Raw genomic sequence first — 23,073 nt, 5'->3', positions numbered from 1 at the left:
CCTGAAGCCCAGGAGCTTTGGCCCAGGCCTTGAACTTTAATCCTCTCCCTTTAGTCTCTTGAGCAGCCCAGATTACAGGCCTATGCCACCAGGCCAAGCTCTTCTGGTGGTACCAGGACTGCCATTTCTTTTGCTGACTCAAGCTACATTCCCAGGACAGGACCTGAGAACTACTTGCCTGGTTGATTGACGTAGCACACTGGGTCATGAGAATCAAGGATGTTACAGTCCATTAATCCCACATAACTGTAGTTGCTCCTGCAGCTAGCTGCCTATCAGCTCCTAGGAGCTGCTCCCCATACTTAAACTCAGTGCATGTTCCAGGGAAGCAGAGGGTTAGAAGCCATGCTTAGGGAAGATTCTGGGGTAGCCAGGCCCTAAAAGTACAGTTTCTGTTCTCCCAACAGGCCTGAGCCTTGAAATGAATCCTGAGACAACACCAAACCTCAGGGCTAAAGTGAGGACATACCCTGGGGGGCCAGGATGATGCTCAGCTACTGGCCCAGGGGCACCATTCCTCTGGTTGCTCAGGCCCAGCTTTTGGAATACAGTTCCTACTAGAAGATGGGCCCTGATGTGGTCACAACCTGCTAGTTCCACTGTTGTCAATGGTGTCTTTCTGTGGTTTTTCTGATTCCCAGGATGACTGCCCCTAGCTTGTGCCTGAACCCTTGAGCTAGACAATGTCTCACCCTGAGGTCTCTGCCTGGGAAAAAAGGATAGCTTGTGAGTCTGCTCACCTGGACAGAGCTGGAACTACCACAGCAGTAACCTCAGGGCTCAGTTGACCTCTTCCCTGATTGGAAAGGGCAACCTGGGTAGATACCGTGCTTTTTGAGTAAAGCCCATACTGTCAGGTGCAGGTTTTGCTTTTTTTTGGGGGGGGGTCTATTTGAGACAGGATCTCCCTGTAGCCCCAGCTCCTGGAACTCACTATGTAGACCAGGCTGGTCTTGAACTCACAGAGATCCGCCCGCCTCTACCTCCCAAGTGCTGGGATTAAAGGCATGCACCACCACGCCTGGCTAGGTTTTGCTTTTTAAAGTGAACCTATGGAACCAACAGCCTTGCACAACAGATGATCTTGGGACAAAACCTCCCATTTATAAGAACTTCTGTAATGTGTAAAGTGTTCCATGTCACAGTGTTATACATTACAGCAAATACTGCTGGCTTCAGGCTACTTAGTCCCCATATCTACCCTCAGCTGCTATAAAATGTCTGAGCCCCAAGTCTTGCCCCTGTCCCAAGAGGAAGGGTATTCTCGTTCACTGGGTGGGGACTCCCAGTCAAGCTGCAGCCATGAACTAGGCCACTCCTAGTCCCCTGAAGGATGGCCCCACCGCTGCTTGCGGACTCTGTGACAGGCTGCTGGTAGCTTCAATATCCTCTCTGGGGCTCCTGGACACACAGCTTTGTGGAACTATGCCTGGACATCAGAGTTCCCAGAGGCTCTGGGGCACTTGGTGATGCTAATCCCCAACTCAGAGCAGAAGGGGAAGGAGTTAAAGGGTCAAGGGTGACCTGGGCCAGACGGAGCCCAGCTAGGGTGCCTCAGCTGTCACTCGGGCCTTCGCTGCTTGCGCTGCCTCCGCCGCTGCACGGCCTGGTACAGGGCCTCCCGCAGCCTTTCCTGGTTATTGCAGATGTTGTAATGCGTTAGGCTTAGCAGCTTGTCCACGTCCTCTTGGCTGTAGGTCACTTTTGTGTAGTGGTATGGAGAGTCAGAAGAAGACAGATTCACTTCTCCAGCTGTCTTTTCCTCCTGTGTTCGTGGTACCCCTGTGGAGAGAAGAGGGCAGCCTGGGTAGGGAGAAGTGTACTGGGGGCAGGGCCTGGGGTCACCTGTATTGAGGCAAGAAGGCTGGAGGAGGGGTGGCCATGGCTTACCAGGGGCAGAGTACTCCCTGAAGGAGTTGTTGACCAGAGGGAAATGCAGCACTGCTGGGGCTTCTGGCTGGGCAGGGTCACAGAACACATGGCACTCCCCAGGCCGATGCTGCTCCTCAGGGCTGGGTAAGATAGGAGGGAACGGAATGCCCTGCTGCTGACAGAAGCGGTCCAGGAGCTGCAACTGCTGCTGGGCAGATAGAGGGAGCATCAGAGGGACCTCCAGGGCATCCTTGTGCTCAACACAAGGCTGACTAAAAGAACATTCACCAAGATGATCAGGACTTGGTGCCCAAAGACCAAGTTAGAGATTCCAGTGGATACAGAGTCCCACGATTCTGACAAAAGCTGGAAACCTGACTGTGCTTCTCCCTTGTAGCTCCTCTGAAGTTCCCCTGAGCTAGCAGTCAACAGCTCTCTGAAAGTGAAAGTCAAAACTTCTCTCTGGAGCCACAAAGAGCTGCAAAGCAGATGTGCTGGGACTGTAGCAGGGTTCAGGCACAGCAGAGACAGCCCTGGTACAAGATACGTGAAAATATACCAACTACCCAGAACCCTAGTCCCTGAGCAGAGTGAGTTGCCCCAGTAGGAGGCTAAAAAAAAAAATCTAGGATTCAAGCCACATAGTGCTATTGCATTGCCCCCCATGAAAAGCTGGACCAGAAGCAGATTACTGGACTTTAGAGCAGATCTCATTATGGAACTACCACCTCCCAGGCCTGCCCCACCTTCAGGACCTTCCTCCTTTCCCAACCTGAAAGGCTCCGTGGAGGTTGTAGTCCAGTGACAGGATGAGGTCCACGTCCCGTGTGGGCTGCAGAAGTGGTGGGCAGCTGGTATTGATTAAGTAGCCAACATCCAACAGGCAGAGGTGAGGCTCCATGGGAGTCAGTTGGTTGGGGAGCCCATCCAGTTTGGTAGCTGCAAAGGTTTGGGGTTAGGGTGGTAGAGGCAGCAACTATCACTGAAGGCTCAGACTTCTTGAGGCCCATAGAGATGCCCCTGGCCCCTGCAGTCCTGCCAAAGAAGCACACTCAGGGCCTGTAGCCCCAACCCAGGGAGAGAGGAAAGAAGAACCTACATTCCACAGTCCAGGATAAGGGGCCAAGGAGAGTAGGGGTGTCTGTGTCAGAGCCCTGAGGCTCAGGCCACTATGGGAGACAGGAGAGCACAGGCTGAGTAGCGAAGCAGATACCCTTCCAAGTGGAGAAGTGAGGATGATGGAAATAATCCTTGTGGAAATGGAGGCCACGCAGAAAATTATGGGTGGCCTGGGCAAGTGGTCGCTTTGTCAGGAGGTCAGTGAAAAATCCAGCAATCCTGCCAGCTGTTGTGGGTGGTTCTCCGATCTTCAGATGGGGGACCTGCTCTTTGTCTGCACAGGCAACAGAGTGGGATGAGGGGATAAAAGTGTGTCAGGAAATGGGGGCCCTAGACCATTTATCCCAACCTCTGTGGTGACCCTGGAAAGGGAGTAGTTGAGGTCCCCAAAGGCCTGAGAGCTACCTCCACAATACCCCAAAGATACCCCAACTGGCTGCTCCTCTCTGTCCTATAGAGAAGCCCAAGCACCTACCCAGGCTGGCCTGATCCTGGGCCCAACGGTCCCAGAATTGACTGGGTTCTGAGGACCAATACAGGCTGTCTTGGAGGCTGGCTGCAAATAGGTTGCTCCAGATACCTGAGAAGGGGATATGAAATGAGGAGTCCCCAACTGCTCTTACAATCTGACCCTTCTCCATGGCCTAGCCTGGGCCAGGAAATGTTTCCCTCTTACCCAGGCCTGCTCTCCCCAGCCACCCAGTTATCCAACCTTCCAGCCTCTTCACCTTCCAGGAAGCAGATGCGGGACTCAGGGAGCTGCTTCACCAGCCGCCCCATGAAGAACTCAGAGCCAAAGAGCTCAGAGGGGATGAAGGCGCCATACTTGGGGAAGCCGACTTCGTAGGGGGAGAACTCGCACCATTCTGTGAGGAGGCCACATACCTCAGCCATGGAGCCCAAGGCCATCAGGCACTTGGACCCCTAGGAGGGCAGCCTGGGGACCCGGATACTCAGGCCTTGTTACTATGCCTTTAAACACAGGACTGAAAGTCTCTTCTCTGTCTCAAAAGTGTCTGAATTGGAAGAATGACAGTCTTTGGAACTTTGGCCAGAAGAAGTGGGCATAAGATTCACCTCCTGTATGCAGGTTTGGTCACACTGCACCCCCACCACCCATAGGAGCACAGGCTCCTGCTCTGAAGCCACTTACCCCCAAATTCAAAGGTCGTCAGGCCCTGCTCCTTGCTGTTGAGGGCACAGTAGATAGGCAGAGGGTTCTGGCCTCGACTCAGGGCCTCCCGTTGATCAGAGAGTTTGTGCTCATGGGGCTGAGGGAAAGGGGAGTACAACCTAAGCCCATAGCTTCCTAGTGCTTGGAGCCTTTTAGTCTTGTCACCCAGGGTTGGGTGCATTCAGGGTGGCTGTGCCCTGGCTTTACCCCTCTGGGCCCACACCTCATCATGTAGCAGTGCCTCGTTGATGAGGGACCATAGGTTGGTGAAGCAGGTCGGATAGCCTAGGCGAGCGCGCTCAGCCAGCTCCTGCTGGTATCGCCTCAGCTGGCTGGGGGCCAGTGCACCCAGCTTGCTCTTTGTCACCTGAGTCTTCAGCAACTTGGTAGGACCTGCGAGGTCCTTCTGAGACCACTCTGGATCCTCATAGAGGTTGGCCAAGGCCCTGGGGAAAGTCAAAACCCAGGGTGGAGGTTGTCACCAAAGAACCCCATCTAGACTTCACATGCCTTGGACTTTCTCTTAGCGGACAAGAGTCTGGCAGGCACCTTCAAGTTCCCTGGAGCACATTGCTCCCTGGCCCCAGCAGGTTCCCAGCCCTTCTAATTTTCTTAAAAGCCTATAGGGTTTAGGAGCTCCTCCTAAGCCTCCTAGTCACCACACTCCCGCCTGTAGCTCTCCAACCAGCTCACCAGGTGGAGCCCGAGGCCCCAGTGATGTAGGAGATGCAGTCCAAAAGGCCTAGCTCCCTGAGGCCAGCCAGATGCCCATATAAGGAAGTCATTGCCCGGATCCCACCACCAGTGGCCATAACAGCGACCACTGGGATCTGGAAGAGAGGACAGGTTTGGAAAGTCCTGAGGGACAGAGAAAGCCACACTTTGGGAAGAGAGTGTGATCATCAAAGGACCAGCTGAGTCACTCCTATTGAGGATTTTGTCAGAAACAGCCTCCTATGGGTGCTTCTCCAAGCATGAAGGCTCCAGGAAGAACAGCCTAACAAATGCCAGCCCTTACCGCCCACCACCAGCCCATAAGGAGTCTAGGATCACTTTCTGGAAGCCTCCAAGTCCCCTGTGAAAGTCTCCCAAATGATCCTATCTCCAATGCTGGAAGTCATTCCCCTAGGAGATGACCCAGGCTGATCTGAATCTCTGGGGACTACTCTGGGCCAGAAGGCCATCCTCATACCAAGCATCTGCCTCACTCATCAGTCAGACAGAGCCCAGTCTCAAATCCTAGTCCAGGCAGAAAACCAAGAAACAAAAGAAGGTCATCCCATGTGGAAATTCCCATTTGTGAGTGGCAGGTGCCTCGGGCAGCTCCGCATGTATCAACCTCTGATAACATTGAGGCAGAGGAAGTAGAGCAGGGCAGAAAGGGCTTGCCAGTGATAAGCCCATGTTGGCACCAGCTCTGGGCTGCTTATGAACAACTATCCCAGTGTTTTGCCCCAGGCTCTGGGCACTAAGCCCTGAGCCCAAGCAGCACAAGGAAGATCCCACCAAGTCCTGCTCAACCCCCAGACCTCGTCCTCCTGTAAGTCTTGGCCCAGCTGCAGGACTTGTTTCAGGGCTGTGGCCACCATCTGTTTTCTCCTGCTTAGGAAGGCCTGCTCTTCCGGGCAGGGCCCACAGTCCAGTCGCACAGCCAGCTCCCTTGGTCTGAAGAAAAGGAAGAGACCCAGAGGCAATTCTCAGCCCCACCACAGAAAAGCAAGCTGGTCAGCTTCACCTGCCAGGCCCCTGCCCTCTCTCCTCAGCCCACGCCATTACTTGCTGTGGAGTGAGAGGGGAGAAGGAGAATCCAGAGCCATGTACACAAATGACTGGTAAAGAAGACTTGTGGGCCTGGCAACATGGAGGCTGAGAGAGCACCCAGATCCCACTGCTGGGACTCAACCTTGGACCCCACCTCTAAATCAAATCTCTCCCTCACTCACAATTCCAAAAATAATGGCAGAGGGGGCAGAAAGAAGGTCCAGTGTCCCCACCTCTTTGGGATGAAAAGCCACTCCCCAAGACAGGGAGGGTTGATGGACTCTTCTGAAAGGCATTTAAGGTCTCTCCACAACAGCTTCCACCCAAAGGAACATCACTCCCCTTCCTCTTGGTTTCCTTGCTCTCTGTGCCTCAGACCCTGGCACCGTCCTCACCTCCCTGCTGGCTTGTCCAGTACATACTGATCCTGGGTTTTCCCAGGGGTGGGTGCTGGGTAGAGCCCACCCTTCCCCTGGAACAGAAGTCCAAGGACAAACACCAAGAACAGCCTGTCCTTGATGAGGCCTACTGCTGGTATTTTTTACTGTACCTGATGCAAAGTCCCAAGCACCTTTGGAAGGATTTCATGGCAAGCACACAGGAACTGCTCCATTTCCCACTTGTGCTCATCCTCCAGGCCAGATATCTGACCTTCACCACCCCTGCCTGATTGTCATCCCAGTGGCTTTCTCATCCCTAGTCAGACTCTCACCCTTCTTCCTTCTTCAGTTGCACCCTCATCAGTGGCTCCTGGAAACCATGAGTACCACAATCATAAAAGCTGGCCACTTCCACCCACTGTTCCTCCCACCTGGCCCCAGCACATCCCAAACAGCCCCATGTAACCTCCAGCCCCAAACACCTTCACAGGGGCCACACTTCCACCCAGAAGGAGTCCCCAGCGCTTGTCTGGAGCGTGGCCTGAGGGGAGAACTGGCCACAAAAGTAAGTCGATCTCTTTAATGCCAGGCCAGGGCCAGCACCAGTCCTGTCCACACACCCAGCTTTCCTTCTCTTAGGTGACCAGTACCTGGGATGTGGGGAAGACGAGTGTCACCAACTGTGAAGAGGGCAGGGCTCGTAGTGGTACCTTCAATTGCTCCTGGGGGTCATCCTTCAGGAGGAGGGGGCACCCATGAGTCATTACCCCTCCTTTCTTAGCAAAGACCCATCAACTCCCTTGACAATAGAGGTGCAGTAGGGAGGGGAACAGGAGGTCGATATCACCCCCCAAAACTGGGTCCAGTGACCTGACTGATGGGAGACATACAAGGGAGTGGGGCTAGGTGAGTACAGCTCAGGAAAGGAGGAGATGCTTGGAGAAGAGGGACAGAAGATTCTAGGGGTTCCAGGAGCAAGGCATACTACCTTCAGATGAATGCTCAGCTCTTGCTCCCAGAAGGCCGGACTATGGAATCTGAAAGAGCCAGTGCCCACAGAGAAATCCTGTGGGCTCTCACAGGCCCCAGGAACCACAAGTTGAACTCTGCCCTCTGATCCTGGAAACAGGAACCAGAGCTGAAACTTGGGATGGGATCTCTGACCAAGGAATCTCTCATCCAGCCTGCAAGGAATTCCCTCTCTCTCAGTCATAGTCCTGGCCCCTCTGAAAACCATGGGGAAGACACTTGGGTCTTGGGGAGCCCCAGCACAGACTTGTCTGCCAACCCTGATTCCTGCCTTTGGGAACTGAAAGTAGCCAGTGTAATGTTGCCCCCTTAGAAAGGAGGAAGAGACACTGAATGAAGGAGGAGGGGCTGCCTAAGTAGACTGGGACTTACCCTGTGGGGCTCCTGTCCTTGTCAGTTGAACATGCAAGCAGGAGAGCTCCCGGGCCTGTGTCAAAAGAACTCCTCAGACACAAGCTGCACCCCTCTCTGGGATTCTACCCTGCTGGCCCATGGTCCTTACTTCCCAGCACTTTCTTACGTCACCCTCAATCACTAAGCATTTGCTTGAGATTTACTCCCTTGGGATATCCCAGGAGCCCCAAACTCAGCTTATATGACCCAAGCTATGACGGGCCTGAGCTTAAGGCCTGGGAAGAGGAGCAGATGGCATGAGGAACGAGCTCACTGCTCCCCCCAGCTCACCCTAGAGCACCATTCTTCACTCACCACCAGGATGCCATTGCTGATGAGCTGTTCTGCACAATCTGTCCTGTAAAGAGTCCCCAATGACCTTCTGCAAGAGCCTGGAACCCAGGCACTCCTCCTCTACCAGGGAGGGGTGCCAGACTTGGTAACTGGCATTGTCTTTCCAAGAAGGAAGCTCCCCACTGCCACCCACCAAGTTCTCCAGAGCCCAACTCACAGAGTCTGCAGCCGAAATTCAACTTCCAGCCGTCCCTCACCCTGGAGAGAGAAGCAAATTAAAAGAACTAGCAACCCAGATCTCAGTGGAAGCTGCTGAGACCATAGTGGTGGTGAAGGCTGTCCCTCTTAAGTCCATACTCTTTAGCCTGCCCCAAGGAAGTTGTCCTTTGACTCAGAAGCCAAGAAAGAGGAGTCCTGTCCATCGGACAGGACTGCTCCTTGGTGAAAAGTCTCTTGGGATACCTGGGCCACTCCCTGGAACAGAGGGTCCTATACTGCCTACCTTCCAAAGCCTCACTCCAAGAGTTGGGAGCCCCAACTTCCCTGAGCACAGCCTTGCCTGCGAATTCAGTGAGAAGCTCTGGCGCCGAGACTCCCCAGCTCGTAGTGTCCCCACATCAAACAGCACTGACAACACAGGGTCATCTTTGGTCAACAGATCCTGGTCAAAGACTTTCAGCTCCACAATATTCTGGAAGAGGAACAGAGAGAGGTAGCTACAGGAAGGAGGAGTAGGAATGAGAGATTGACAGACACAGGTGGCAGTGGGTGTGTGGGGACAAAAGTAGGGCTAGGTTTGATGCCTGGGCTACCTTGAGCTGCCTGTGGATCTGGAAGTGGAAGTTCTGATTCCAGATGGGGTTTCTGCTGTTCTTGACTGTGCGTGTCTGGAGTATGTGGCTGGAGGCCGTGGGCAGCCACAGAGTCACATAGCAGTCAGCAGGTGTCACTGCAGGAAGGAGGAACACATGCCCTGTGATGGCCAACAGTCCTTCCCAGCCTATCACTGAGTCTACTTCCTTCTACCCTCTGAGACTTTGTGTCCATGAATCTCTGCCACATTCAGGAACCTTCTTCCAGCACCCTCCTGTAGGATCCTCTACCAGACCAGATCTCCTCATAGCTCCTTCCACTGAGGCACTGCCCACCCTGAATTCAGTTGCACCTCCTTCCCTTCTGTTCCCTGGGCCCCACTAAGGGTCAGGGAAGTCTTGTACTTACCTAGGTCCTTGGAAGGCAGGCCATAGGCCTGGAGGACACGCACAGTGAGCAGGCATGTCCCTGGCACCTTTGCCTATGGAGAGACAGGCAGGTTTGCTGCAGATAGATGGTGCCAAATGTGACAGGGCCACAGAGGAGGCTGGGACAGCCCCACAGGACTTAATCTTCTACCAACAAGGCCAGACCCACTCAAACCTAGGTTCGACCCTCCACCATTAGAATCCTACAGTGAGTGACAGGAGACATGGTATCACCACACTGATACTTTTCTCTCAAACCACTCTGCATGAGCTCTACATCAAGGACATGGTGTCCATTTAATCATTTATTACCCAGCAACCCTATGAACCCTATTACAATGACCAACCCTGAAAGGAAACTGAGGCCACTTGCCCAGGGTCTAGTTAGGACCAGAACATAGGCAAGCTAGCTTGTTAATGTCCCACACACTACTGGGTAGGACAGCCTTTGTCTTGCCACCTAATAGCCTCTCTACACACCCCAACTAAGTAGCTTTGAGGCTTTTCTTAGGTGCAGGAACTGGAAGTTATCGAGGAACAGGAAGGGACACGTCAGGGCCTTGGGTGCCATGGATGAGCTGCTCTCTGTACTGTCTACCCCATCCTGGAAACAGACTCTACAGAAATGGGACAGTAGCTACCAACTCAGACCACACACATGGTGCCATCCTCCAGGTCTGATGGTCTCCATAGCTCCTTCCATATCCCCTCTGCTTCTGAAGGGCCAGTGTGCCAAGGCAAGGGAAGCCTGTGCCACCAAGTCCTTCCTTTTGGTCTTCAGCCATATCTCTGGAAGGGTGCCTCTGGATCAAGTTCAGGAAGCTTCAGGATTAGTCTTTTTACATGAGGCAGCCTGGAGCGCCCCACACCAAACAACTGCATCAGGAGCGTGGAGTAGCTGCTTCTCTCTAGGGCTCCCAGGACAGTAGACAGAAGCCTCAGAGATCCCAGAGCTCAAATCCAGGGAGTTCTGCCTGGAACCCATTCCCAAGCCCTAGCCTCACCCCTGGCTTCTGCTGTGTCTGGTCCTGTGGTTGGCAAACATCCATACCTCTACCTAGAGAAACCCACAGCTCCTCTAAGAAACAGCAATCGTCAGGTCCTGGATGGGGAGTCAAGTTAGAAGTGGGGGCCCGGTGCCCTGTGGAGCCTTACCAGAGCCATGAGACCAAGTCCTCAGGAGCAGGAATGATGGGGCAGTGACCACAGGACCAATGACTATCAGCTTTTAATCCAGAGCCAAGATGAACCAACTGGCCATATATTCCTCTCTGATCCCTCCCACTGACTCCCTCGCTCCACCCAAGCCCCACGCCCACTACTGACCCAGCCACCTGCCCAGGAAATGAGGCACCTTAAGCCTATGCTGGAGCCAGTTACACCTCCTGGAGTTAGCCACAAGCTCCCACTTTTTGTAGCTGAAGTCCTACTCTTTGTAGCTGTTTCTGGCTGGACTCACTAACTTAGAGGAGAGGGCTCCAGGAGACCTTGCTGTCAGGCTGAGCAGACAGACAGCAGACAGTGGCCCTCAGAGCAGCACTGAACAGAGGGGCCAAGTGTCATGTTGTTAGTGGGGACTTTCGCAACCTCCCTCCCAGTGCCAGTATGACAGGAATGCCCAGTCTGAACTGGAGCCCTGGGCAATCTGAGTGGAGTACCTCAGGCCCCATCACAACCTTGTAGGGGAGTGGCTGTCACATAAAACAGCCCTTCAAAGCCACATCTGGGCTGCCTCCACCCCTGGAACTGGGTGGCTAGGGATGAGGCCTGAGGGTTGGCATGCAGTGGGGACAGGAGCTCTTCCTGCTCTTCGGCTGGGTGAGGAGGAGTCTGGGTGTGGGGACCAACTCTTTCCTCAGAGGGATGGCCCCCAAGAGGAGCAGGGCTTCTTTTCTTCCTGCTTGTATGTGTAGGATAAATACGGATACTCCCAGGGCTCTGGACCCCACCAGCTTTCCTGAATCTGGTGAAGGACAGGCAAACCAGTCTAGGGCAAAGCTAGAGACAGCAGTAGTGGCCTTGAGACAGTGAGGTCCCAGCCTGCCAGTTACAACACAACTGTAGTAGGTAGCTCCCAAGCCTGGATCGGGTCTGCATCCACAATCAGGGTCACCCTGAAATTTTTACCTAAGCCCTCAGCAGGTCATGGAAAGCAACTGTGACAGGGAGTGTGAGAACAAATGAATCACGGTCACCTTTTATTGACTACTTCCTCTGTTGGCCTGACAAATATTACCTCCATCCCCCACAACAGCCCCAGGAGGTGGAACCATTATTATCTCTGCTTTATAGCTGGAACACTGAGGCCAACAGGTGGTGACTTGTCTTCCAAAATCATAGCACAAGAGGCATTGCTGCACCTGATCCATGCTTCCTCTTCATCTGTGTGGCAACTTCCTGTGCACCTTCACCCAGACCCACCTGGCATCTCCTGGTCCTCCAATTACATTCCAAGTTTCTATAAGGTGGATGTCAACCAGAGCCAGAACCTGGGTGGCAGCCAGTATATATTCAAACTCCAGGATGCCTCTAGAATCAAACCCCTGCTCCCATTTCAGTTGTTCTTTGCAGTGTTTGCCAAGCCCCATCAGTAGAGGCCTGCAGCCTTAGTGAGGGAGTCCACCAGCTGGAAGTAACTGTATTTGAGGTCATATTCCATGTCATACCAGAAGTTCACTGTGGGGAGAAAGGGACCTGGATGTGAGGGCTCCCTTATTTAACCTAGAGCCACCCACACCTCCAACAGACAACTTGCTGGGTCATGGCAAAGCCTGTCTGTGGGTGACCTGAGTGCTCCTCACCAGCAATACAGCCATGGGACTGCTGAACATGGTGGAACCACAGAGCCGGCAGGTAGAGCAGTTCACCAGCCCGCACTGTGCAGCGAAGGGCCTGCACCTGGCTGTAACTGGGGTACCGGGCCAGGTCTGGAGTTAAGGGGTCCAGTGGGATCCAGGGTACCTAGAAACATAGCAGATGCCAGGGAACAGGCCCTGAGGCCCCAGGCTCTCTAGCTCTGTGTCTTTCAAGGGTAAATACCATTGACCCCACTCCCCTCAGCACTGAAGATTTTCGGAGCAGGATCTCACCTCCCTAGACCTTTCATGCCTATTCCTCCAGGGTCTACCTCCCTCCCCAGAGCCCCCAAAGAGGACAGACACCTTCTCCATGGCTTCCTCATCCACCACCTTAAAAGTGCCCTCTTCCGTCAGCTGGTAGGTAGCTGGTGTGTAGAGCTCTGAAGGTAGGACAGGGGAGAAAGGTGAGGAGAACTTTGAGTGGACCTCAGCTTGCCAGCCCCCCACCTCCCCGCCAATGAATCCCATGTTTGAGAGCAGACATAAGAGAGCTGGGGTACTGTGGTTATACCTCAGGCCTGGGCACTAGCCTACCCAGAGCTCTTGCTGCCTTCCCTCACCACTGGCTACCAGCTCCCTTTAGGTCATGCCACTTACCATAGGGGATGAAGGGCCGGTCACTGGGTGGATGTAACAAGAAGTGTTTCTCACCAGAGACCACACAGTACAGGTTCTCATAGTGGTCCTTGTGCACTGTTGACACAAGGAAGGTCTAGGGTTGGGGGGACAGCCTGCCCTTCCCTCAGCCCCACACCCCAACACTGTCTATAGAGAAAGGAAGAGCCCTCAGAAGATCAGAAGACTTGGGGCTGGAGAGATGGCTCAGCAGTTAAGAGCACTGACTGCTCTTGCAGAGGACCTGGGTTCAAATCCCAGCACCCACATGGAAGCTAACAATCATCTGTAACTCCAGTTCCAGGGGATCTGATGCCCTCTTCTGATGTGGGCATTGCACGACATGGGTGCACTTACATTCATGCAGGCAATATACTCATATACATAAAATGAAAATAATAAATATAATATTTAAAAATAGAAAGGGCTGGGCATGGTGGCACACACCTTTAGTCCCAGCATTTGGGAGGCAGAGGCAGGCAGATCTCTGTGAGTTCAAGGCCAGCCTGGTCTACATAGTGAGTTCCAGGACAGTTAGTGCTACAGGGAGACCCTGTCTCAAAAAGACCAAAAAAAAAAAAAGAAAGAAAGAAAGAAAAAGAAAGAAAAGGAAGGAAGGAAGAAGAGGAAGAGGGAAGGGAGGGAGGGAGGGAGGGAGGGAGGAAGGGAGGGAAGGAAGGAAGGTCAACAGACTTGAAGAGACTCTAAGGACTCTGGCAGGCATCACAGAACTTAGCTACCAGGGACTAGATTCTGGCCAGGCCCTGGGCTAAAGTTAACAGACTTCTCCTAATCTCTGCTCTCCCCATTGACCTGACTTTTGGAGAGGCTTCTAGAGACCTAGACGATATAGTCCATGCCACCCTAATGCCTCAGCCATCAGGCAAGACTCTCAGTGGTGTCCTAGTCCCAGAATCCCAAAAGAAATCTGGAAAACAGTCAATCCTTCTGAAGCCCAATCCTCCACTCTCTCCTCCATCTTCCCTTCCTCAGCCCCACCAGATCCTTCCCTACTTCTGGGTTCCCTATACCTACAGGATGTCACTGCAGCTGCCTCACCCAGCCAGAAGTTCAGAGCATCAGGCATCTTTCCTGTGGAGCAGAGTGAGAATTAGTGCCAGGTTGGGGACCACCCATACACAAGGCAGTTGAGTAGAAATCTGGGTGGGATTGGGTTGGAGAAAAGGAGTGCCAAGGAGTCTGGGAAAAGGTGAAGACTGGGAGCACTTTCCCTGGGGCAGAAGGAAGAGTAACACTTTCAGGGATTCTGCTATTATGTCAAAGCCTGAGGTGGGCAAGTGGGCAGCACCTCACTCCATAGAGCCAACACCCAAAATACAGAATGAGCAAGCAGGCTGAGCTCTTAATTCCCACTTCATCCCCAAGCCCTACCTCGTATCCCCTCCACTTACCCAGTGCCTCAGAGGCCCAGGGTATATGAGACTCAACGTCCGAAAGCAGCTGGGGTAGCTCGGTGAGTAGGCTGGAGCACTGCTTCTGCATGTAGAGGACTCCTGGGTGCTGGGTCTGGCCCTCCAGCACATCTAGCACACAGCTCAGGGGCAGGCGGCGCTCAGCAGGCATCACAAAGCGGTCCCCTCTCACAGCATCTGCATAACCATCTGGGGTCACAGCCACAGTTACCTCTGTGGAACCCACTGTGGCTCTGGAGGGATGGACACTTGGTCTGTAGTCAGCTGCTAGTGATCACTGCCCCACCACCAGCCCAAGAAAGTCCTTACCTTAAGTAAGAGAAAGACCACTTTTGGAGGGCTGGCCAGTGCTTCAGAGCATTGCGGATGATGCAGGGCCTGTTGGGGCACACCCAATCCCGGTAGAAGCAGAGTGGAGTCGGGGGCTCATCCAGGTAGGGCACAGTAAAAGGTACACTGAGGTCTTAGGAAGATGGAAGGGGGGGGTTAAGGCAGTGGCACTCAAACTGTCACACTGCCTACATAAGAAATCCTCCCTTGTGGAAGTCCTGGCCAAAGTTGTTGCTGACCAAGGAACAGTGGACCCCTCACTTCCTTGCCCTGAAGAGGCAAACTCTCAGCATCTATTAGGAATGGGAACCACTGAGTTGGTGGCCATGGGTTGGTCAGGGTGGGTGGGGCATGGTTCTGGGAAGCCCCTCTGTGGTAGTTTGAATGTGAATGTCCCCTTAGGCTCCAAATATTTGAACACTTTGTCCCTAGTTGGTGGCACTGTTTATGGAGGTCTAGATGGGGCCTAGCTCGAGGAAGCACACAGCACTAGGGGCAAGTTTTAAAAGAATATAGTTTGCTTACTTCCAGTCTGTCTCTCTCTGCTTCCTAAGCCTTCCTAAAGTTGTGAGGGCTTTTTTTCTGCTCCAGCAGCCTCCTGCCATGCTTCCCTCACCATGATGGACTCTCATCCCAGAAGCTCAATAAACTCATCCTTTTATAAGTTGCCTTGGTCATGGTGTTTTATCACAGCAGTAGAAAGTAATAACACACTCCAAAAGTGATACTGAGCACCTGGAATGGGCCCAGCACTGGACCTGGCCAATTTGGTTATCATAGGATGATTCCATCATCTCAAGCAACTTATATCTTATCTGGTGAGATAAACTACCAGATGACAACACTAGAGTGGTAGGGGCTAAAGTGTGTTCTAGGTCTCACTGAACAGTAGCAGCATCCTTAGCTATCCAGGCCAACACTTGTGTAGTATGCTACCTGTGAGGATATCCAAAGTGGTTCTGTGTCATACTTCAGTTGGGTGTGGTGGTGTATACCTGTAATCCTACCACCTGGTAGGTAGCAGCAAGAGTATTAGGAGTTCAAAGCCATCCTCAACCACAACCATTTTTTTTTTTTTTTTTTTACTTGCTTGTTCATTGGTCTGTCTCCCTCAGCAGAATAGAAATACCACAATGGCTTGAATGCTTGTCCTGGTTTCTGATATATCTCTAAAATAGCATCTTAGCACGCAGCAGGTGCTCAGTTAAATATTTGCTCAAAAATCAAATGAAAGTGTTCTACACTCTCGTTGGATGGTAGCTGCAAGGAACAAAATGGTCTTTCTGGTGGAATCCCACTCCTACTCAGGGCATCCATCATTTGAAATTACAATCTCATCCTGTCACATACCTAGTGAAGGATCCTTCCTTTGATGGCTTACCACTACTTCTGATAGAATTCACTCTGCCTTGGCACCCATTCAGGTAGTTCCATGACTAGGTCCAGCCTTCTTTTCCAGTCTGATTTGCTCTTGTCTCATGTCAAGCCCCAACCACTATTCAGGCAGTGCTGGGCTTTGTTCCTGCTGTTCACTCAAGTTGGAATGCCTTTCCCCTGGCCTTCATGAAAACATAGCGCTATGCTTTATGTCGCTGCAGTTATTGCAACCTGTGACAAGTAGTTATGATACTCATCTTTACCTCCAAGATTATGCTCCATGCTGGTTACATCTCCATGCTGGTTTCCCTGCCTTGCAATCAGTCAGAAAGTGTTTATCTATAAATCAGAAATTGGAACTGGGCCCAGGAAAACTGCAAAGGGAGTTCGTGTTCTTGCTGCCCTGGATAGGGGCAAGATAATTGCCAAGTTGACGTTGGAGGGAAGAAATGCAGCCCCAAAAACAGTCACCCTAGGAGTGAGCTGGGGCTCAGGACAACTCTGAGTTGCCTTTCGAGTCTTATTATTTCCAATGCTTGGGACTGAACCTAGGGCTTCCTGCATGCTAAGAAAACATTCTACCAGTGAGCTACACTCTGGGATTTCTATCTTTTGGATTTTCTGTAATGATGTCAGTTTTATTTGTTCACCATTTCCTTTAGAGAATGGTTATTTTTATCTCTTGGGGCTTTAAACTGATATCCAAACAATTTCTTTGACCCAGAAATTCTTCTGCTAAGAATTTAACTGACGTGTGTGTGTGTGTGTGTGTGTGTGTGTGTGTGTGTGTGTGTGTGCGCATAAAGACTGCTCCAGGCTCACTGGTTTCACTGTTTCCTCTACATAACAGGCATACACCCTGGGAGGGCACCACTGGCCCTATACTATCTTCTGACCTACTTCTGTATAACACAGGTAGAAAAAAAAAAAAAGACTGTTTCCTCACTGAGAATGTAAGACGGAAAATTTTTTGTTTCTGTGTATGTGTATGGTGTATGCCCATATGCAATGTGTGTGTGCAGGTACATGTGCCTATGAATGCACATATGGAGGCCAGAGACTGTCATCAGGAGTCTTTACCATTCTGTATTTTCTGAGGCAGGGTCTCTCACTGAACCTGGAGATTACTAATTGGCTTAGACTCACTAGCCAGTAAACCCCTGGGGCCCTCCTGTTCCTGAGCTCTGGAACTGCAGGCACACACCATTGCCATGCTTTTTATGTGGGTGCTGGGGATCTGAACTCAGTTCCTCATGCTACGCAAGCACTTTACCCACTGAGCAATATTTAATAAATATTTAAAAATTTTTATTTATTATTTATTTATTTGTCTTGAGACAGGGTCTCCCTGCAGCCCTAGCTGTCCTGGAACTCACTATGTAGACCAGGCTGGCCTTGAACTCACAGAGATCCGCCTGCCTCTGCCTCCAGGGTGTTGGGATTAAAGGCACACCGCCATTTATTTATTTTTATATTTTATGTATGAATGTTTTGCCTGCATGTATGCATGCACCCATGGCATGCAATGCCCGTGGAGGCGTACAATCCCCTGTAACTAGAGTTATATAGATGGTTGTTAGCTGCCTTGAGGGTGCTGGGAACTGAACTTGGGTCCTCAGCAAGAGGAGCCATCTCTCCACCCCAGACTGTTTTAACAATGTACCCTAAATACACTCTGTAATTGAGATGCTGGTAAAGGCACTTGCCAAACCTAAACACACTGAACCCATTCTGGAACGCAGAAATGCTTTTAAAAATTGTGGAAGTGAATAGTTAAGTATTCACTGCAGAATTACTGAAAACAAGAGCCTAAAATTACTCCATGCCTATCAATAAATGGGTTGATCAAACTGGAACACTGGTCCAACAGGCTTGAAAAACTGAGGCAGAGGAATTTGGGATGCCCTCAAGGACACAGTGCAGAAAGAGTATTATTAGCAGATACAATAAAGGGTGTACAGATAAAAGAGTCTCTGGAAAGATGATGAGAGAGCAGCTTACTTTATTAAATTATATACAAATGTGCCTGAGCTGCTGTTCAGCAAGGAATTATTTAATAACAGAAAGAAGGAAAAAATGGGGGAGTGAGGAACAAAGAGGAAAGGAAAACAAACCTAGCAGAACAGCCAAGATTACTTGGGCAGCTGCTTACAATCCTAAATTTCTTAGTGTCCACAGCTTCCAACGGGCTCTGAATGAAGATCACTGCTTCCTGGAAGGAAGGGGAGGACCCACCATCACCTGAGAGATTTGATGTTTAAGGAGTCTTCTGTTCTTAAGTGCAGCAATGCATAGCCCAGGGACTCAGCACAGGGCTGGCTTTGGAATGGCAGCAAGACCGCGATCAGAGCTGCACTGCCTTGAGCATAAGGGCAACAGCCACCTCCAGGAAGTCATCAGAGCAAGCGACTTAAGAGCGGAAGACTCGCCTGCCTATAAGGGAAGGCTGATTGACACCAGAAGAAAAAAAGCGTAGCAATCAGCCACTCAAGCACACACCCTTTGAGCTCCGGGAACCCCACGGTCCCTCCACTTGGTCCTCCCCAGGACTGCGCACCCTCAGCGCCAGCCCACTCACCGCGGGCAGCCACCGGAAAATCTCGTAGTGCCCTCCTCATGGCGTCTAGAGCCGCCTCCGCCATGACGCCCGCAAACAGAGGCCCCGCCCCTCCCCTCCCCAAGTCAAGCCCGGCTCTAGCCCGCTGCTGGCCCAAGGGGGTGGTATATGAGCGACTCTTCTTCAGGTTGTGAACTTCCCAGTTAACAAATGATCGTGTTTATTGACTTTATACATGAGTAAAAACCGAGACATTAAAAACAGCCCCACCCCTTACCGCCAGGGAGGAGGCAGGCGCCAGGGCCACGACAAAGTATAAAAGTCATAAATAGGCTGGGCATGCGCCCTTGCTGCGTGCCCTTCACCGGCAACGAGGAGCGGCCAGCGTAGGGAGGCCAAGTTGAGACGGTCGAGTCCGCCCTCAGAGAGGCGGAGCAGGCGAACCCCCAAGGTGGGGCTGGAGCTGTGGAGGTGCAGGCAGCCGGGGCTGAGGGGCAGCGAGCGGCTGCTTGGAGCTCTAGGTAAGGCCTCCCGGGTTGAGGTGGGGAGGCAGCGGCCCTCCCGTCAGCCAGTGAGGCGATGGTGGCACCTTGAAGTGGGGGATACCTCGGGTGGGGCTAGTTGGGGGGGGGGCAGCCAGGTGCTGGAGTTGGTGCTCTACCTGGACTTGTGGGAGCTGTGGAGCTGCGCCCTGGTGTGCAAGCATTGGTTACTGCTGCCCGCATGGAGAGGTGTCGGGGAGCCTGAGCACCAGAAGCCTACAGAAGAGGCTCTGCCTACCGACATTCTTTGCAACCTGCCCAGCTACAAGGCCAAGAAAATCTTTGAGAGGGTTTCACAGAAGCGTGTAAATCATTCATCTGGGTCTTCAAAAGAAAGAATGCTTGCATGGGTTGAGAAAGCCTCCCTCAAAACCTATACCCAAAGTGTAAAAATGTACCTCAAATGAAGAAATACAAGGTTACAGCCATTCACATCAGATTTTTGTGTAGAGCGAGTCACAGAAATGTCATCAAAGGAAGACCAGGAAAAGACTGATAGCAATGAAAATATGAAACAAAGGAATTTCAAGTCATTAAATTCAGACCAAGGGAAATATGTTCAGCAACCAAGGAAAAGCGAAAATGGTTGGTCTTTATCTGTTCCCAAAATATCAGTGCGCCTCAGAGGATATGGGCTATTTGGCTGGAGCTCTGCATCAAAAAACAGAACTACATCAAGTACAGTAGTGAAAGGCAAACAGCGACATCTACAGAAGAGCAAAGGAGGTCTGATAGCTGTAGAAGCAGAGAACCAGTTCCTGTGTCTAAGGATCTTTTGCCTGGGCCTGCAATGCCAAGAAGAGAAAATACTGCAATTGATGAAATAAAAGTATTTTTAGACTCTCCAAAGGAATATCCTCCTCTGTTCAAGCCTACTGTTAAAAGAAAAAGTTCATTTCTAAACAAAGCAGCAGCTAAGATGCTGGAAGAGACATGCCAATCAGAACCATGAAGCGTGACATCAAGAGAGGAAGAAAGGATGACAACCACCAAAGTGTACAGTCGTTGTCTGAGACTCCTGTGCAGGAGGATGTGGTTGATTTAGCTGTGACTCCAGATCAAAGACAAAAAAATGTAACGAGCAGAAATGAGACACTGTCCTTCTGAGCTCAGAGACAGACTCGGCGCCACTGGGAAGAGCGAACGGTTTGGCCCTCCATGTTCTCCTTGATACTTCAGGCCAAGGTGGCCTCCCCGAGCAGTGGGGAAGACATACAAGGAATCAGCTGTGCAAAATGGTGCTGGAGGAGCCTTATTTGTACACAGAGATACTCCTGAGAATAACCCAGATACTCCATTTGATTTCACACCAGAAAACTATAAGCGGCTAAAGGCAATTGTAAAAAAACTATCCTGAAGGGCATAAGGCAGCAGCTGTGCTTCCAGTCTTGGATTTAGCCCAAAGGCAGAATGGATGGTTGCCCATCTCTGCTATGAACAAGGTGGCTGAAGTTTTAAAAGCGTCTCCAATCAAAGTATATGGAGTAGCAATGTTTTTTATTTTTTTATATGTATGCGTGTATTGCCTGCACATAGGTAAGTGCACCCGTGTCGTGCAATGCCCACAGAGGTTAGAAGAGGCTGTCAGATCCCCTGGGACTGACGTCACAGACAGTTGTTAGCTGCCATGTGGGTGCTGGGATTCGAACCCGGGTCTTTTGCAAGAACAACCAGTGTTCTTAACCACTGCGCCACCTCTCCAGCCCCTATACAATGTATAATCAAAAGCCAGCTGGAAAGTATCACATTCAAGTCTGCACTACTATACCTTGCATGCTTCAAAATTCTGACAGCATACTGGAGACCATTTAGAAAAAGCTGGGAATAAAGGTTAGGGAGACTACACCTGCAAACTTTTCACTCTTACAGAACTGGAATGTTTAGGGGCCTGTGTAAACGCACCAATGGTTCAAATAAATGACACTGAGGATCCGACACCCAAGGATATAGAAGAAATCATTGATGAGCTCAAGGCTTGCAAAATTCCGAAACCTGGGCCAAGGAGTGGACGTTTCTCTTGTGAGCAAGCTGGAGGTCTCACTTCTTTTACTGAACCACCTAAAGGACCTGGTTTTGTTGTGTAAGCAGGCCTTTATATTCAATTGTAAAGATACCACTGGAAAAATAAAATACGAACCTCCTATCTAAAAAAGCAGAAATGAAAGAGACTGACAAGGAAATGGCATCAACAGAAGAGCAAAGAAGTCCTTATGGCAGTGAAAAATGTCAAATGCACAAGTGAAAGCAGAACCAGGCAAAGAAGCGACATCAACAGAAGAGCAAAGAAGGTGTGATAGCAGTGAAAGAGTTGAGCCATTGGCTAGGAAGGAAGATGTGGATCACTTAGCTAGGCCTGAGAACAAAGAAGTAAAAATACGACCGGAGGTGGAATGAAAGGTTCTCCAAAGAATATCCTCCTCAGTTTACACCAATTATAGAAAGGAAAGGTTCATTTCTAAACAGAGCACTTACAAGGATGTATGGAAGATGATGCCTATCAGATCTACGTAGAGGAGTATCAACAGAAGAATCAAGAAGGCATGCTATCCATAAGGGTGTTTGATCAGTGACTGATTCTGAGCCTTGCACAGGAGGTGGTGATTTATTCAGCTTTGCCTGTAGATCAAAGAGAAAACATGACAAGAGCAGAAAAGAACCAGGTAAAGAAATGATGTCAGTGAACAAAGAGATAAACTGAAAAAGTTTCATCACTGGCTAGAAAGGAAGATGTAGGTCATTTAGCTGGGCCTACAGAATGAAGGAGTGAAAATATGACAAGAGGTGAAATGGAAGAATCTCCAAAGGAATGTCCTTAGTTCACACCTACTACTTAAAGGAAAGATTCAGTTCTAAACAGAGCACTTAGAAGGATGTATGGAAGATCATGCCAGTCAGCTTAAAGAAAAAAGGCATAGCAAAGAAATGAAATACATATAGCAGTAAAATCATGTGACAGCAATTTTGCTGCTGGTGACATTGCAGCTGCTGCTGCTGCTGCTGCTGCAGCTTCTGATACTGGTCCTGAAAATGTATCCATTCTACATATCAAGTGTGAGAAGGCTGATAAACAGCCATTTCCTGTTCCAAAGGAAGAGCATGTTGGGCTGAATAAGAAAATACCTGATGATAAGAAGAAGACTACAAAACATATCAATGCTATGGATGACTGTCAGGTATCTCTGTTGGTCTCTGAGGATTATGATTTGCCTAATTTTGACCCCATAGTAACACTATTACTTAACCAACTTCAAATGGACTATAAAGACAACAGCACAAAGAAACTCAAGACACTGCGGGTAATATAAGAGAAAACCATAAAGCCTCATTCTTCAGGCCACAGGGACTCACAGTTACAAACCAGCCATCTGAACTCTTTGAAGAAACAATTCTCCATGCTTCAAAGAAAGCAGAACTGAAAAAAAAAAAGTGCGCATCACCATCTACAATGAGAAGAAACTGCACATTCTTCATCACATGAAAAACTAAAGTTAAAAAGAATGCGGGAAAAGTTCAACAATTCTCCGAAGAATTGTTAGTGACAGAGGGAAAATTACTAATTTAAAATCATATGAAAAAAAGCAGTTATACATACAGTATCCCTACATGAGTCCATGTGCCAAACAGGAGATACTCCCTTCGAGTTGTTGGCCAGAGTAATCCAAGAGACTCCCCAAATTACACAGGCTATTGCCATAGCCCTTGATTGCCTCCAAGAACTTGACCCTATTGCTGAAGACAGGACATACTTCTGACACAGGACTCAGAGCAATGGAGCTGGAACTGACCTGGAAGTCACCTCCCTGAAAGTCACCTCATAGTTTTGGAGAGCACTATGCAAACTGCTAAGAGAGAACAATTGATGAACCAACCCCAGCTTTAAGGCCTAATAACCACAACAATGACTGGCACAGCAAACTCTATTGATGCAGCAGTGGCACATTTATCTTGGGGATAATCAACAGCTACCTAGTTGGACTTACAGTCCACTCAATGAGAGGGAACTCTTGTGTGGTACTGTAAACATAGCCAAATACACATGGCTGGAGAGGTCGTAGATCTTAGAGAAGACCCCAAAGCTGTCACATCCCTAGACAAATG

At 50.5% G+C, this 23,073-nt stretch overlaps 1 protein-coding gene across 2 annotated transcripts; it reads right to left on the bottom strand.

Annotated features, from left to right (window-relative positions):
• Window positions 1-1,177: 1,177 nt before the first annotated feature.
• On the bottom strand, window positions 1,178-22,617 carry LOC103744942 (bifunctional peptidase and (3S)-lysyl hydroxylase Jmjd7). 2 transcript variants are annotated; one of them, XM_029570234.1, is made up of 25 exons: window positions 18,455-22,617; window positions 14,479-14,632; window positions 14,149-14,402; window positions 13,772-13,828; window positions 12,719-12,814; window positions 12,425-12,501; window positions 9,244-9,316; window positions 8,835-8,971; window positions 8,582-8,713; window positions 8,240-8,280; window positions 8,044-8,086; window positions 7,708-7,762; window positions 7,295-7,425; window positions 6,957-7,040; window positions 6,639-6,676; window positions 5,695-5,830; window positions 4,859-4,995; window positions 4,389-4,611; window positions 4,145-4,262; window positions 3,720-3,857; window positions 3,467-3,571; window positions 3,086-3,265; window positions 2,645-2,811; window positions 1,891-2,077; window positions 1,178-1,782 (listed from the first exon to the last, which is right to left on the bottom strand). In XM_029570234.1, exons 1-25 carry the CDS (start codon window positions 18,516-18,518, stop codon window positions 1,562-1,564), a joined length of 3,048 nt encoding a protein of 1,015 aa, XP_029426094.1. In that variant the 5' UTR covers window positions 18,519-22,617; the 3' UTR covers window positions 1,178-1,561. The 2 variants fall into 2 exon arrangements, with proteins under 2 accessions (XP_029426094.1, XP_008845029.1); XM_008846807.3 differs by lacking the exons at window positions 1,178-1,782; window positions 1,891-2,077; window positions 2,645-2,811; ... (14 more) ...; window positions 8,835-8,971; window positions 9,244-9,316 and adding exons at window positions 11,445-11,939; window positions 12,065-12,224.
• Between the last annotated feature and the right edge of the window lie 456 nt (window positions 22,618-23,073).

The sequence above is a fragment of the Nannospalax galili genome, unplaced genomic scaffold (genome assembly GCF_000622305.1).
Source record: "Nannospalax galili isolate Female #2095 unplaced genomic scaffold, S.galili_v1.0 scaffold342, whole genome shotgun sequence".
Lineage (NCBI taxonomy): Eukaryota > Metazoa > Chordata > Mammalia > Rodentia > Spalacidae > Nannospalax > Nannospalax galili.
The sequence above is the reverse complement of the archived record's forward strand: the minus strand, read 5'-3'. Positions and strand labels throughout refer to the sequence as shown.